Source organism: Protopterus annectens, chromosome 17.part0 (assembly GCF_019279795.1).
Source record: "Protopterus annectens isolate FY-2018-M chromosome 17.part0, PAN1.0, whole genome shotgun sequence".
NCBI classification, from domain to species: domain Eukaryota; kingdom Metazoa; phylum Chordata; order Ceratodontiformes; family Protopteridae; genus Protopterus; species Protopterus annectens.
This window is the reverse complement of record NC_056751.1, coordinates 618,139,351-618,155,662: the sequence shown is the minus strand read 5'-3', so window position 1 is coordinate 618,155,662 and position 16,312 is coordinate 618,139,351. Positions and strand designations below refer to the sequence as shown.

Genomic DNA, 16,312 nt, shown 5'->3' with positions numbered 1-16,312 from the left:
CAGATATTTGTGTCGCTTGAACTTTAGAATTTGAACTATCATATATGTTAGGTATGTGTGCATGTGTGTGTGTGTGTGTGGTGTGTGTGTGTGTGTGTGTGTGTGTGTGTGTGTGTGTGTGTGTGTGTGTGTGTGTGTGTATATATATATATATATATATATATATACATACATACATATATATATATACACACACACACAAGTGTGTGTGTGTGTGTGTGTGTGTGTGTGTGTGTGTGTGTGTGTGTGTGTGTGTGTGTGTGTAGCTCATAACATTGAAGGTTAAAAATATTGAAAGTTTGTGTGTGTGTGTGTGTGTGTGTGTGTGTGTGTGTGTGTGTGTGTGTGTGTGTATATTAGAACATTTGCATTTCTAAGGATATACAAATGTAGCCCTGCTTCTGTAAGGGCAAAAAGTTCTGGCTCATATAGCTTATTTAAACAGATAGTGTTAACTGCCGTATGTTTAGGCCAGTGCCTGCATTGCTGTGTGTGTTACTGGCATTCAGTATATCAACAAAGAATGTTTAAAAGGCAGACTGCATGCAGTTTTGCAAAAATGAAACTTAATCATGGTACTGGATTTATAACATTCATTAGTTACTTAAGTGTAAAACAAATGCTTTTAACTGAACAAATAAACCAAACATTTTCTTTACTTGTTCTATTTAAAGCATGTGTTTTACATTTAAATGTTTTATTTTTTTAGCTCTAGTAGGTTATCATTTAGCATGCCTTTGCAGAGGCATTTCATACATCATTAAAGCAGATACTGGCAGGCCCAAATGAAATAGGAATAAACAGACATCAATATTTGCAACTTATCACATGTGTTTTGCATACTTGTATACAAACTGATATTCTCATCGTTGATAAATAATTATATATAAGAGCAGCAGTTTTATTTCTTTATTGCTCTAAAATTTTCCACTGATGGGAATTGTTTTACCACTATGTATTATGTTTTATTTTTACTTTTATTCAGTGTTTCTTTTCTGTGTGAAATTTATTTTTCTGTATCAGTTGCATATACATCTTACATGCTCCAGACCAGGTTATGTCTGAAGAGTCTCATTGGATCATTTCAGTCATTCAGTTAACAAATTAATACAATAACATGTGGAGTTTACTCCAGCTGTCAGCAATACAAAATAAAGACAGTTCAGAGATGTCTGAGAATTTACTCCTGAAATTTCATTTTGTACACTTTTGTTTATAAATTATGGAAATGTCTATAACCTTGTGATTTTATCTCAGCTTACATATTCCATGATGAAAACTGCTGTAACATGAACAACATAAAAACAAACAGCAATTAAGATTATTTATGTTGCATTACTGAGGTTTTACCTGCCATGATTTGAAAGTATATATATCTGCACATGTCCCGTTGGTAAAAGGTCCTTCTCCTGGTACACAGATCTGCAAGTCATGCATTGCTTGTATGATAGAATAAACTGAATTATACACATTATAGGTTATTCTTAGACTACTAAAATCAAAAAATGCAATATTAGCATTATGTAAATCTTCATTTCCAGTACAGTTTGTGTAGTCAGTGTTATGCATATTATACTCCATTTGTTCACCATTTGGACTGGCCCACTTGCAATTAAAAACAGATTCCCAGAATATATTTGCATATGGGTAATCTAAATGTGAAGAAGGGTGAAGGGCAAACAGATATTCCTTGAAACCAGGCATTTCACCTCTTCGAACCATAAATCCAATTGTACCATCTAATATGCTGAAATAATCTTTTTGGAAAAACATTGGAGAAGAAATCCAACCATCTGTCGCAATAAATACTTTACCAAAATCATTATATTTACTAAACCTGTCCATAAGGGGGAAGAGGCTATCAGCTATAGAAAACAGTATAACACCAGCAGCAGATGATGATTTCACAGTTTCAACTATACTTTTAATCCTGTTCTCAGTAGCTACGGTGGGTACATTTTCAAAGAATGAAATACAAACACCAACCATCTGTAACTCATTTTTTAGTGCAATGCCTCCCATTTGTCCATAGTCAGTTTCCTCTGCCAGGATTCCAACCCAGTTCCAGCCATAGTGAACAACGAGACAAGCAATCCCAATAGACTGATATTCATCACTTGGGATTGTTCGAAGAAAAGATGGAAACTGAACTTTGTCATTAAGAAGGGCAACGGATGAATAATAGCTTATCTGAAAAAACATTAATTTAGAATTCTGTTTAAAAAGTGTTCAATTCCTCATCTATTCAAATGCTTAAGTGACTTACAGTATATGTTTAATTATACTGTGAATATATTTTAGTGAATTAATTTTCTCAAATTAAACCTTACACAAGTTAAGATGGAAATAGTTTCAGAAAGGAATAATTTTATTTGATAAAACAGGGATCAAAGACCTAAGAGGCATTTATTTTCTTAGAAATGTTATGAAAAATAAGTACTAGCTTAATATCCTAGTTCACAGGGGCAAATGAGCAATATATATCTCAAACATTCATTAAGGACAGTCATTTCTTTTTATTTTCTAATCCAGAAAAAGTGACAACTGATTTGGTTTCTTGATATTTCAATGGAAGAATATTAAGCTAAAATTACTAGATAATCATTTTTTAAAGGAAATATGTGCTAAACAATTAAAGAACAAATAAAATAGCTTTTCCCTGAGTATCCCCTGGATTCTCAAAAGCTTGCACGGTGTGCATGATTAGTGTAAGACGAAATTTTGCCAATATGGCTGCCGAGCGATCCATGTACGTGCTCGTTTGATGTGCACAAGCGCTTTAGCACTAGTGCTGCACGTTCCCAGCCCCGTACGCAAATTACCCCATTTGCAGGTGAAAACCATGCAAGTGAGGTAAATATGCCATCCAGGAAGTAGGAATCAGGGTGTACAGGACTAGCGTAATATGCAGAAATGTACTCGGTTAGTAACCGAGTACTGTACTGCAAAATCCAAAACAGAGCTATGATAGCTCCAAATAAAGGCTGCATATCATTGAGGAAGCATGCCAATGGCCAAGTAGAAGGCCATTGGCATTGTAAACAATGCAAAATGTACAAAATACAACTTTTATGATATGTCTGCCGATCACGGCCGTTGAAGCATAAGGCAGTGGCGCACAAACGGGATCAGTGAGGAAATAAGAAAATAAACCTAAAAAAAGCAGTCTAACTAAAATCAGTATTCTGCCATGCAAATCAATGGCAGGCAAAAGACAACCTGGCCAGTGAATATTGGTTGCTAAGGGGGGAGGCACAGTGTGACACATGTAACTATGCATTAGCAGGCAATCCTATGCAAATGAGGAGAAGGATAGTGAATCCCGGTTTTCCCCAGCATGTGAGGCAGGTCCCAAAAGTGTAAGAGTATGAATAGCTGACTGCAAGACTAGGAGGTAGGTAACATCATGGGTGGGTGTGTCAGGCATACTGTCAGCAGATTGGACCCCTGTTGCTTGGGGCTACATCTACAGCAAAGCCAAGGGGTGTGTCTAAACCTGCCCAGCACGTATGACAAAGTGTAAGCGGGTGTGCACACCGTGCAACAGGACCTACAGGAAGATAGAGGAAGTGAACCTAGGAAATAGCAGCAGTCTGCATAGTGGAGTACACCAATTGCACGATGCACCCCCGGGCTGAAACAGAAGGGCAATGGGAAGGGAAAGCAGCAGTAAGAAGTTAATCAAGGGGTACTAGGTTCGCTGCCAGGTGAAATGTATTGGAACCAGCCAATTACACAGGCAGCAGACCAGCCTAGCCCAGAATGCCACTATAAACTATGCAAAAACCTACCCCTCCGGTTTTTCCCACACCCTACACCACCAATGTAAACAAGTGGGGAACGTTTGACACTCACAACAGCAAAATGTTAGGGGCTGCAATAGCTATCATACAATTTGTGGAAGAGGCAGAGGGTGGTGAGGATGGGAATACTGCTGACCAAAACAAATACATACCAGCAGTGAGACTCACAGGAGACAACCAACTTGAAACAAATCACACACCGAATTGACCTAGGTTTCGTCTTTATTAGACTTCTTCAGAATACAAATGATAAAAACCACACTCCTTTTTACTGCTGACCAACCCACAGTGAGGAGACGGAGAAGGGTGTACAGACCCAGGGTAACCTACCAAGGGCTACATGAGCTGGAGATAGTGGAACGCTATAGGTTGGACAGGGACCTCCTACAACAAATTGTTGAGCTGTGCCGGTCACACCTGACACACAGAACTAACAGAGGGGAACCCAACCCAGTGGAAACGAAGTTATGTATAGGCCTAAGAATACTAGCTACAGGTACCTTCCAAAGGCCAACTGGGGATATGAAGGGGATTTCACAGGCATCAGCATCCAGGGCACTACATCAGTTCCTGAATGCCAAGGCAGCACATGTCGTTGAGCATGAATAATTCCCCCTCACCCATTGGCCAGCAATATGTGTCTCTTCCACCAAATAGCAGAATACCCTGAGGTAGTAGATGCAATAGACTGCATGCACATATGCATCATAGCACCACCCAGTGAGCAGGGTAGGGTCTACAACAACATCAAGGGCTTCCCCTCCATCAACTGCCAGGTCATGTGTGATGTCCAGGGCATAATACTGAACATGTGTGCTGGCTGCCCTGGAAGTTATCACGATTCCCACATCTGGCATCTGATGCAGCTGTACCAGAAATTTGCCAATGGGGACATCCCATATGGTCACCTAGTAGGGGATGCTGGATACACACTGGAGCCGTGGCTGATGACACCCATCAGAAATGCACACACACCCGGACAAGAACTCCATAATGATGCACAAGCGCAAACAAGAATCATAATGGAGCATGTGTTTGGGAGGTTCAAGTCACAGTTCTGGTGCCTGGACTCATCCAGTGGAGCCTTGCAGTACTCACCAACTACATGTACCCAAATAGTCCTTGTATGTGCCATGCTGCACAGTATGATCCTGCAGAAACAGCTGCAGCAGGAGCAGCATGGGGCAGGGCCACATAGCCCCCCACCAATGCAAAGGCCTGCACAGGCACAGAGTGATTTGGAGGAGGAACAGCCTGAGCCTGCCCCAGTAGGCAGAAGGAGGCATACCCAGTATGCCCTGGCCCTGGCAGAGAGGCAACACATAGCACATACTCTGACATGGGAGAGACCCAGGGAATAGCACCTCTCTCTGACTCTCACATACAGTAAAAAGGATGCCAAACATTACACTACCTGTGCCTAACCATGAGTAGGCAGTGTACTATGTGCATCCAACATAGGCAGCCCTGCAGCACCACCCTCAATACTGGGACACCCACAAGATAAGGGACTCACACATGCCAGTCAGGAGGGGGGGGTCATATACCCAACAACAGTCACAGCCAGCAGGATAGGTGTAGACAAACACAAACAAATGCCGTACTATGGCCTCTGAATGAGGGGTATGGGTAACCCCCACACAGGCTTACACAGACAGACTGCAGCAGGCCAGGTAGTGAGATGTCAGTTGTGACAGCTAGGAAGTCAGAAACTAATGTGTATGCAATCAAAAGATAAGAACAGTAGTACACTGGTATGGCTTAGCCAGCATGATAGGTAAGACTACTGACTAAAATGGACTACAGGACATACCAGTACAGGCCTAGCAAATGTGTACAACTGTCAGGTGTGCCCCCCCCCCACCCTACATAGAAATATAGTAACAGTCAGGTGTGCCCCCCAATCCTGTGTAGAAACATAGAAATATTCAGGTGTCCCCCCCGCTATGAAGACATGTTGCAACAGTCAATGCCAAATGATCAGAGGATACCCTGCAGACACAGCATGCTACCTGACGGTGTACAGCACAAAGGTCAGCTGTGCAGTACAAACAACCAGACATGATCCACACATGCAAAACAGCTGGCCTTACTGGGAATGCTCACACACTTAGAGAAATGAAGATAATTTCAGTCATCAACATACTGAAAGGTCATACTGGGCATGTTCACACACTTAAACACATGAAGGCCATGTATGCAAACACCGGTGGACCATACACATCCAGCGATTGCAATTGTTAGTGCAGACATGTCAGTATGCACCACTCATGCCTTGCACACACAGTGGATAGGAATACAGACATATATGTAAGGACAACATACCATAATAAGCCAAAGGTAGATGGATATATATGTGTGTGGAAGAGGGTGATTGTGACAAGGAGCCATCCACACCTGTCCTACCCAGCACACAGCCAAAGGGCCCCAAACACATCAGGTGCAGATGTCACACACTGCAGTTACTAGCGACCAGTACATGTCAGCACCACAGACTATGTGGTCCACGTGCCAGCTGTGCAACATGGCTGTACAAGGACGTAGTCAGTTAGTTGCCCTATAAATGTACCTGTGACATATGACCCTGTGTCTGGCCGCTTGTGGCGTGTCACCTCTACTTGAATGGTTTATGGGCCATGCTCACACCGGCCACCCCATAGCATTATACTGACAAGCCTGCTGAGGTTATCCAATGTGAAATACACCTTTTGGAGAGTTGTAGGCCAGTAATCTCCACGGCACGTCCCATAACTGCGTACTGCTGTAGTGTGATAAACTAGTTAGGTAGAAGTTCTAACCCCAGACATGGCAACAGTGTGGTTGAGGGTGTCTCACTGTTCATGTATGTGTCTGTCTCTCACTGACTGTGTAGAGAACAATGCCTTTTAGGCTATTCACACCCCTTACTATTCACATACCCACCTTTGGCAAGGCTGCTGATGTCACCCACCTATAAATACTCCACTGGGAAAGCTGTAGCCCAGTAATCTCTGTAGCACATGCTGTAATTGCATACTGCTGTAGTGTAATAATGTAATTAGATAGGAGGTCAAACCCCAGATGTGACAACAGTGCATGTGTGTGTGTGTGTGTGTGTGTGTGTGTGTGTGTGTGTGTGTGTGTGTGTGTGTGTGTGTGCATGTGTGTGTCTGTCACTGACTGTGTAGAGGGCTATGCTTTTTAGGCCACTCACATCCCTGAAAATTCACATACCCGCCTTTGACAAGGTTGCATTTGTCACGCAACTTGAGATACACCTCTGGGATGATTGCAGTCCAATAATCTATATTGCATGTCCCATAACATCATATGGCCATAGTGTGATTAAGGAGTTAGTTGGGAGTTCTAAACCCCGACCTGCCAACTGTGTGTGTATGCGTGCATTTCTGACTGTGTAGAAACCAATGCTTTTAAGGTACTCATATCCCTTACATTTCACATGCCCAACTTTGGCAAGGCTGCTGATGTCACCCACCTAGAAGTACACCCCTGGCAAGGCTGTAGCCCAGTAAGCTCTGTAGCGCATCCCATAACTGCGTACCGCTGTAGTGTGATAAACTAGTTAGGTAGGAGTTCCAACCCCAAACCTGGCAACTGTGTGTGTGAGTGTGTGTCTGTGTTTGTGTGCATGTCTGACTGTATAGAGAGCAATGCATTTTAGGCCACTCACTCCCCTTACACTTCAAATACCCACCTTTTGCAAGGCTGCTGATGTCACGCACCTTGAAATACACCTCTGGGACTATAGTAGCCCAGTAATCTCCATAGCACGGCCCATAACATTGTATGGCCACAGTGTGATTAAGGAGTTAGTTGGGAGTTCTAACTCCAGACCTGCAAACTGTGTATGCGTGCATGTCTGACTGTGTAGAGAGCAATGCTTTTAGGGTACTCACACCCCTTACATTTCACATACCCAACTTTGGCAAGGCTGCTGATATCACCCACCTAGAAATACACCTCTGCGAAGGTTGTAGACCCGTAATCACTGTCACACGTCCTGTAACTGCATTCTGCTGTGTTGTGAATTATAACCGTGGTAGGGTTCCATCCCCGCACATGCCAGTTCTGGGTGTATTGTATGTGTCACTGTCTGTGTAGGGACCAATGCATTTTAGGCTAGTCTCTCCCAGTCATTTCAAATAACCTACTTTGGCAACCCTGCTGATGTCAGTCATTGCAAAATACACTTTTGGGCAAGGACTACTCCAGTAATATCAGTGGCGCGTACTATAACTGCGTAGTGCTGTAGTGTAATACACTAGCTAGGTAGAGGTTCTACTCCCAAACATGACAGGTGTGCATCTGCATGTGCGTGTGAGTGTGTGTTTATAACCCCAATCCTGTGTACAGGTGGTTGTGACTGTGTGGCCAATGTGGAGTGGGTTTTGTATATTTCTTATATGGTGGCCATGCTATATATCACAATGTCCACAGTACAGGGATAACATATGTGAAATGGTGAGAGGCCGGTGTGCAGAGCCATACCCAGACATGTGACATCAAGGCCAGGCAATCACAGTTAGCAACCCCAGTATTACCCAGAGCACACTCTCAAACCATGTGTCATACGCACACACATGCCTAGGTAACAGCCAATATGTGGGTAGTACACTGCATATTGGCCATTGATAGTAACTATGGAGTGTCAAAAGTGGGCCACAGAGGGCATGTCACCCTGTCCATCTGTCCAATATGCACATATGTGCAGACAGTGCACCTTCCCCATGTTCCCCAATGGACACCTGCACCACCTGTGGTGCTATCACGTGACCCACAACGGACATACCATGCCTGATAACATGTCCGTATGGACAGATGCCACTGACATCAAGGAAAGCTGATAGCATGCACTCCATGTAAGTGCAGGGTAAAGCTGCTGGCCATTACCAGCTCCCGCCACAGGTGGGCAGGACTGGCACATCTGATAATCTCTGTTCACAACATGGGCTGGACACCTCAGGTACAGTTTCACATGTCACTGTACATGCATGTGGGAGGTGTGCACATCCCAGATGCCCTCCATGTCGTGGATGAAGGAACATAGACATGACAAGCGATGCACAGCATTGGCCACACACAATAGTCACCCAGGTGACTGGATAGGGGATACAATACCCGCCTCTGTGGCCAAATGCAGACACTACATCCCTGAACCACAATGCAGACCATCGTCATGTGGCCTGATGCCAAGGTACACCCATCACCTAGCCTTGGACAGCCGTCTGGCGCAGTCAAACACCACACACCTGTGCAGACATGCACCCATGCATGTCAGTACTGGCACCCTGTGTGTTTGTTGCATGCTGCAGATATTCACATCCACACTCCCTACAACCCCCATGGGCATACTACAGCATGCTGTCTGATGTCAGACACCTTCCCATACCCTTCACCCATACAGCCCCCGTATGACCTGTGTGGGGTATGAGATACCTGCACAGTGATGGGATGTGGCAATCCCACAACTGATGAGTTGTACACCTGGCCCTGCCATGTGTGTCAATGTGTGTGTGTCCTTGTGAGAGTGTGGCTGTGTTGACGCTGGCACCTGTTCATGCCGACAGGCATGTGTATGTCACCTACCATACAGCTACTGTATCCCTGTTCCAGATGTCACTCACCATCACATATATTTTCTGAGCACTCCACAACAGGTAACCCATGTGGCACATCCAATAATTGTGTCAAACTGTGCTGCACTACATAGTTGTCAGGGGTTTGATACCCTGTGCTGCTAGGTGTGTGACACAAACATGCTACACTTTTACCCTCCCACCCCTCCCTGACATATATTTGCCTCTGTCTGCATCCCCCACCCCCTCTCAGGTGGACGGGAAGACCTACACCTGCTTTGCTTAGGCAGCAGCATATGTAATGTAAGTAATGCTCATGATCAGCTGATGGCCTCTGCACGAATCACAGCCCCATCCTAGCTAATTGCACGTGAAACAGCTGTGGTATCATTCCCATAGCCAGTTGTATGGAAACACACTCCAATACCAAGGAATATCATTTTGGTGTTGGCCCTTTTCACCCACTGTGAGCAGGAACTAGATCTGTCGTGTGGCAAATAGCATCTCAGATGGGTTGCGGTGTAACTCTAACAATATACACTGTGGAAACAGTGCAACAAACATAAGGTTGATGTGCCTGACCTGACTAGAGACTCTAAGTGCCACTATACTGCATTTGGAGTAATGTTGCTTTAACAGTGTTTGTGTGGATATGGCTGTTGTACATGTCTCAATACCTGCCATGTCAGTTCCATGTTTATGGGGAATCCCCATCTGCAGGGTTATCTGCAGCCTGGACAGTGTTGTGTCCATGGTTGCATGTGTCACCCATGGAGCATATAGCTATCGACTGCTGAAGGTAATGTGAGGATTGCAGTCAGTAGACGGAGAAAGTTGTGGTAGTCACAGGTGTCATATCCCTCAAAGGACATATGTTGCAACAACCCTGTAACAACATTAAATGTATGTGGTTATCACAGCAACATGTCAATATTGGCCCTGTGTATGTGCTTCCAACCACACCTCTGTCAACCTTTGTACATATGTCGTGCATGAAGTGGTGCGTATGTGCTGTACTCCATAATTTGTGGTATCATATCTCAGAACAAGCCACTGATATAGCTGACTGCTACACATGTTAGGTACAGTAGGAGTTACATTGCATGACATTACCTGCACATTCTGTGGATGTTTATACAGTACTGACATCTGTGTACCTATGGTGAATGTCAACAGTGTGTGTAGTGCTGATATTTACCTTAGCCTGTGTACAGACTGGGGTAGATGACCTTGTTCTAGTTTCCCTACTATCAGATGTTACATGCTGCCTCACTGTATGGTACTGTAGTGGTGTACGTGTCTGTAGGGCCATAAACATACATGTACCCTACCACAGACAGCCACCAGACTAAACTGTGTAGCAAGCCAGTATATGTAGGGTCAGTCTGTGTGTGGCACATATGAGGATGGTGTAAAACACATAGCCCATATACTGTAATACCATGCTAGCTAACCATATGTGGCTGTGGCTGTGTTCACATTGGTTGTGAATATGCACTGTTACACGGGTGTAGCTTACCCTGTGCTGTGACATGCCTGTTGAGCCTGCTTTATATGCAGGTACATGTGCAGTCCCCTTTAGGAGATGTAGGCCAGTGTTGAGCCAGTCTGCCTGCAGCCTGCATAGTGCATTATGACATGCCTAACAGCTGAGTGTACCTACCCAGTGGGATGTCATGTGCAGATACTAGCCAGATGTCCCACTGCCGGTCCTCACCTAACAGTCATATAAGTCAGACAGGGCAGTGGGATGCAGTGCAGATGTATGTCAATACCTATTATGTAGTATGTAGTCATGGCACCCCTGTACTAGCAGTCATACCATTACAGGCCAGGCAGGGGTGTGTGAATGTATGACCTATGGTGGACATCATATACCGGTCGTTATGTGTTATACCCATCTACATGGCCGTCCACATCCATATTGTCAGGCATGGTACACATGTGTAGCACTAAGGGCTTATGTGTATAACTCTGGACTGTACAGGCTGTGTCAGACCCTCCACATATATTGGCCAATATCTCTGCTGCAGTCTACAGCGCCATTACATGCTAGCAGCGGTACTGCACAATGATGTCCTTTGGATGTCTTTCAGTAACCAATGGCACGCATGTTATAAGCAGATGTGACCTCCCTCACACACCATGTCTGTGAAGACAATCTCAATGACAGTAGCAATAGTCTACTAGCATGCCTGCTATACATACCTAACATCCCCTGCAACTAGGAAATTGTGAACATACTGGCCGGGGTTGGCCTACACTTCATGTCCAGGACATATGGTGGGAACATATGTACATATACCTACCCAGATAGCCAGATATACATGATTACACATGTGTACTACACCCAATTAACACTGTCATGGCAACAACCTACTATAGATTCCCACATCATGTGTGCGTGGTCCCATTACATCTCCTGTGTGATGGGCATCCATCCTGTGTGTGGGCAGCAGTGTTACCTACAGCATGTAGCAATACCCCTTACAGGAGAACCAGCACACTCAGGGCAGCCATATATTTGTAGAAGGATCAAGAACTACAGACAGACTGCGAGTATAGTTATGTTATGCTTTGTACAGTACTGGTGTTTCAGGGTGTGGGTGTACATACTAGTTTGCCATGGCATGCAGTCTGTCTGCATAGCACACAACTGTGGGCGTATTCTCATGCCAGCCAGAGCTGTGCCTATCATGTCTTGTCTGTCCACCACACAGGTCTTGTGTCAGGTATTGCACTGGCAGTGTGTGTGTTGCATTTTACCGGTACATGGCTACATCCATGGCCGTCTCTACCATCAATTCCCTGACTAAGGGTATGTTACAGACTAAGAAGAGTAGTTCCAGAACCGCAAAGTGAAGACAATAGTTCGTAAAAAAGGTAAGTCCTTTATTAGTTGCCAAGTGGTAAAAATCCAAAGACAGTTGGTACAAAGCAGCAAAATCAGACCAAATGGTAAAAATCCAAAGTCAGTAGGTACAAAACAGCAAAATCAGACAAGCGCTTTCGCTTGGAAAATGCCAAGCTTTTTCAAGTCAAAAAGAGTTGCCTGCAGTGAGGCAACTGTTTAAATGAGGATGTTAATTAGTCACATGTTTGGTTAGAGCTGAGTTGCATTAAGAAACAATTGAGACTGTTTTGAGCAAATGAACAGCCAAATAATAAAATGAAACATTAAAATGTGCATAGGTTAAATTGACATTGCATTGTTTATACATGACTGGTAAACCAAGTGGGTGTTATGATGAAATTAAAAACTTTGCTTGTCCAAAAGGTTTGGATAGAAATACAAATACAAATACAAGTGGAAGTTTAAAAAAAGCTGTGTGTGATCCAAGTGAGTTTGAAGTCAGCAGTCCTGTGTAATATGAGAATCAATGTAGTGCTGTTATGTTAGCCTTAAAAATAGATGTTGTGATGCATATGAATTTGCACTACTTGGTGACTTGGGGCAAGTGTGTTCAATGGGCAAAGAAACAGTATTGAAAAATAGTGAAAATAGGATGAGACATGCTATAATCTAGCCCTTCTGAGCTTCAGAACTGAGCCTATACTAAGTGTGCCATTTAACCCCGGGGGCCTGCCTGCATCTAGCTTGAGTTGCCAGACAAGCTCCCTGTGTTCCAAGGTCGATTCCCAGTCCCCTCCTCTAATGTTAGGGTTCACTTGTTCAAGGATCATGAAAGACAACTTGTAATTGGGACATGTGAGTGAGTGTTTGAAAAAGCGTTGCTTTCCTTTTCTTTTCAATGTCGTAAGTGTGTTCGTATAGCCTTTTCCTGAATTCCTCTCTGTTTTGCACATAAAAGGCACCACAGGTGGTGCAGAGCCCGATATAAACAACCCCTTTTGTTCCACATGAAAAGTGACAGGGGGATCTGATACAGGTGTGTCTGGATGCAAGGTAGATGTGGGATTTGTTTGCAATGAGAGGACATTGCTTGCAGGCACCACATTTGAAGGTGCCCTTGTTGTTGTGAAAGTTGTGAGTAGTTGCAATGGGTTTTCTCTCGAAGATGTCTTTGAGGTTTTGCCCCCTCTTCCTCACAAAATTAGGTTTGTCCGGAATGATACTCCTGAAGTCGTCATTGCCAGCCAGTACAAACCAGTATTTGGATACAATAGTTTCAATTTGTTCAGAATTGTTGGAGAAAGTGTAAATGAAATTGCCGTCCATTTCTTTGCTCTGTTGTAACATGAGGTTGGGGATCTGCACTTGCGTCGTCAAGCAGTGGGGGGTATAAGGAGTCCCTTTTGGCAAAGATTTCATCTTTTAGTGAGTTGAGCAAGTTCTCAGGATAGCCTCTTTGGGTGAACATGTCATGTAGATTGTGAGTCTCTTCTAGAAAATCGGAGAGTTTACTGCACATTCTGGATGCTCTTATAAGTTGGCCCTTGACTATGCCCTTCTTTTGATTAAAAGGGTGTTGACTCTCATAGTGTAATAGACAGTTCGAAAAGTGGGTTTCCTGTAAACCTTGGAGTGTAGTTCCAAGGATTGGGCATCCCTATAAATGGTAGCGTCAAGATAGTGCAGATGTTCATGACTGATGTTGTGTGTGAAAGTCAGAAACTCTGTGGTACTGTTGATGTATTCCAAAAAACTCGACAGTTGGAGTTCAGTACCTTTCCAAATGAGGCAGATGTCGCCAAGGTACCTGCAATAGAAGGTGACAAACTGTGCCCAAGTAGTGCCAAAATGTAGTCCTGTTCCCATCTGTGCAAAACCACATTGGCATAGTTGGTGGCACAGGAGGCCCCATTGCTACTCCTTTTCCTGTTTGAAAAGTTCCCCATTAAAACAAATGTAGTTGTTGTTTAAGACTGTGCTCATCATGTCAATAATTAGATTGATGAAGTTGTTACCCAAATTCGTTTCTTTGGTGAAAAGGTCACTAAACCAGTCTAGTCCTGTAGAGTGGGGAATACTGGAAAAAGGTCTTTGATGTCAATGGTGACCAGAAAGGAGGAGGGGGCAGTTGGACACAGGAAAAGTTTCAGAAATTCCCATGAATCTTTGCACACGTATGTGAGGGCATGGGTATGTTGTTTTGTGATGTGGTCAATGAACTTGGCAATAGGCTCAGTCACACCCCGCACCGAGACAATGGGTCTGAAGGTCAACGGACTGGTGCCCTTGTGGGTCTTTGGGATTCCGAAGATAACTGGTACAATTGGTTTGTTGACAAGTAGAAAATTGTAGAGTTTTTCATTAATGGATCCCTGTAGCAAACTGTCATACAAAGAGGATTTAATTTTTGCAAGTGCGATGTTGTATTCATTTCGGGACGTGAGGCAGTATTGGGTGTCATCATGCAGTATATGGTGCATGCTGGCCTCATAAGCAGACTCGTACATGAGAACCACATCACCACCTTTATCAGGTTTCATGATTCTAATATGCTCTTCAAACAACTTGTTAATGTATTCAAAGTCTTCGGTGTTCAGGTTGGTTGAGTGTGGTCTGGGGGTTGTCGCATGTTACGCAAGTCCTGTTCAATTAATTCCTCGTATAGCTTAAGAAGTGGGTGGGTGGGGGGATTGAAGGTACTCTTCCTACACAGTCCTGTGGGTTGCCAAGTTTGTCCTTTGAAAAAGTGTTTGAGGTTGAGTCCTCTGGTGAATAACTTGAGATCAACTAGTAACTGAGCCAAATTTGCTCTGTTAGTGGGGACGAAATGGAGTCCTTTGGTAAAGAGATTAAAGGCTGTGTCATTAACCACCATGTCTGTGTAATTAAAAATAGTAAAATCATTCTTGGTATAAATAGTGCAATTAGCATGCTTGGTTATAGTGGTATTGGAGCAAGGCAGGATAGAGTGGTCTGCAGGTTCAGTACAGGGGGAGGTGTCTTTAGGGGATTTGCCACATCTTGGGTGTGGGTGCCTAGAGTTATTTGTTGGTCCACCTCCATCCAGTCCTCTGTGGTTTTGTCCCCAGGCCCCGGACCTCCCGGGTGCATGGGAAAATCCTGCTCACGTTGTCTCTTGTCTTTTTCAGCCAAACGCTCACTTCTCCGTGGGACGTGGTGTGTGTCTGGCTGAAAACTTCATCCCCGCCATTACCAGGAATGCTAGTTGATCTAATGGTTTTGGAAAATTTATTGTGACAGGGGTAAGCTATATCATTCCTATATTCATCTAAGTCTCTATCGAGCTTTCTAATTTTCCGATTCATGACCTTATTACAAAAGAATCTACATCATCGAACACCTTGTCATATTCATGTTTGACCATGGAGAAATGATTGTCAGAAATAACCAATTGGTGCAAAGCATTCAACTCAGTGTTTAAAATATTGGCTTTACTCTCGTATTCTGAGATCATTAACTTCATTATTTCGATCCCTGCCTTATCAAATATGTCACACATCTGTCTATATTGTACAGTGCCATGCTTAACATAATTAGGAAATTTGAAAACCGTAGTCCTTTGGGATACGTTTAACATTGATACATTCAGATAAATAGTCTATTTCCATTTGGTTGCTTCTCAGGCTATACAGTTTGTTTTTAAAATCATCAAAGTCACCTTCAATAGAGGTGGAGTTAATTGAGCGAACAGTACCTTTCTGGAAAATAAAGGGTTTGTTAGCCCAGTCAGCAAAATTGAAATCCTTTGGTTTGTCCTTCCCTCGTTTGGTTCTAGTGAGGTTGGAGGACCTGGTACTGGGAGCGTTGTTGTGAGCGTCCGTATCAGCATTAGTTGTAATGTCCGGAAATGTTTTTTTGCTATGTAGATCTAGTGTGTACGTTTTGTTAGCAAGAGTACCAGCTGAGGGTGCAGAGTTGTTAGAAACATTGTCGGCGTTATACAGCATGCAGCAGCCCTTTCAGCTCAGCTAGCATGCTAAGAACCTCATTGAACTCCGTGCGTGAAACCGAAGTGAATTGTCAGCATCTTGAAGCAAGAGCGGTGTAGCCGCAGGATC

At 43.7% G+C, this 16,312-nt stretch overlaps 1 protein-coding gene across 1 annotated transcript in view; it reads right to left on the bottom strand.

Moving 5' to 3' along the window:
* The window catches only part of LOC122791477 (extracellular calcium-sensing receptor-like), a 289,465-nt gene that overhangs the window by 239,507 nt on the left and 33,646 nt on the right, over window positions 1-16,312 (bottom strand). The window contains exon 3 of the mRNA XM_044059219.1: window positions 1,351-2,190. Within this exon, the coding sequence (XP_043915154.1) occupies window positions 1,351-2,190 (840 nt within the window). The remainder of the gene's footprint in view (window positions 1-1,350; window positions 2,191-16,312) is intronic.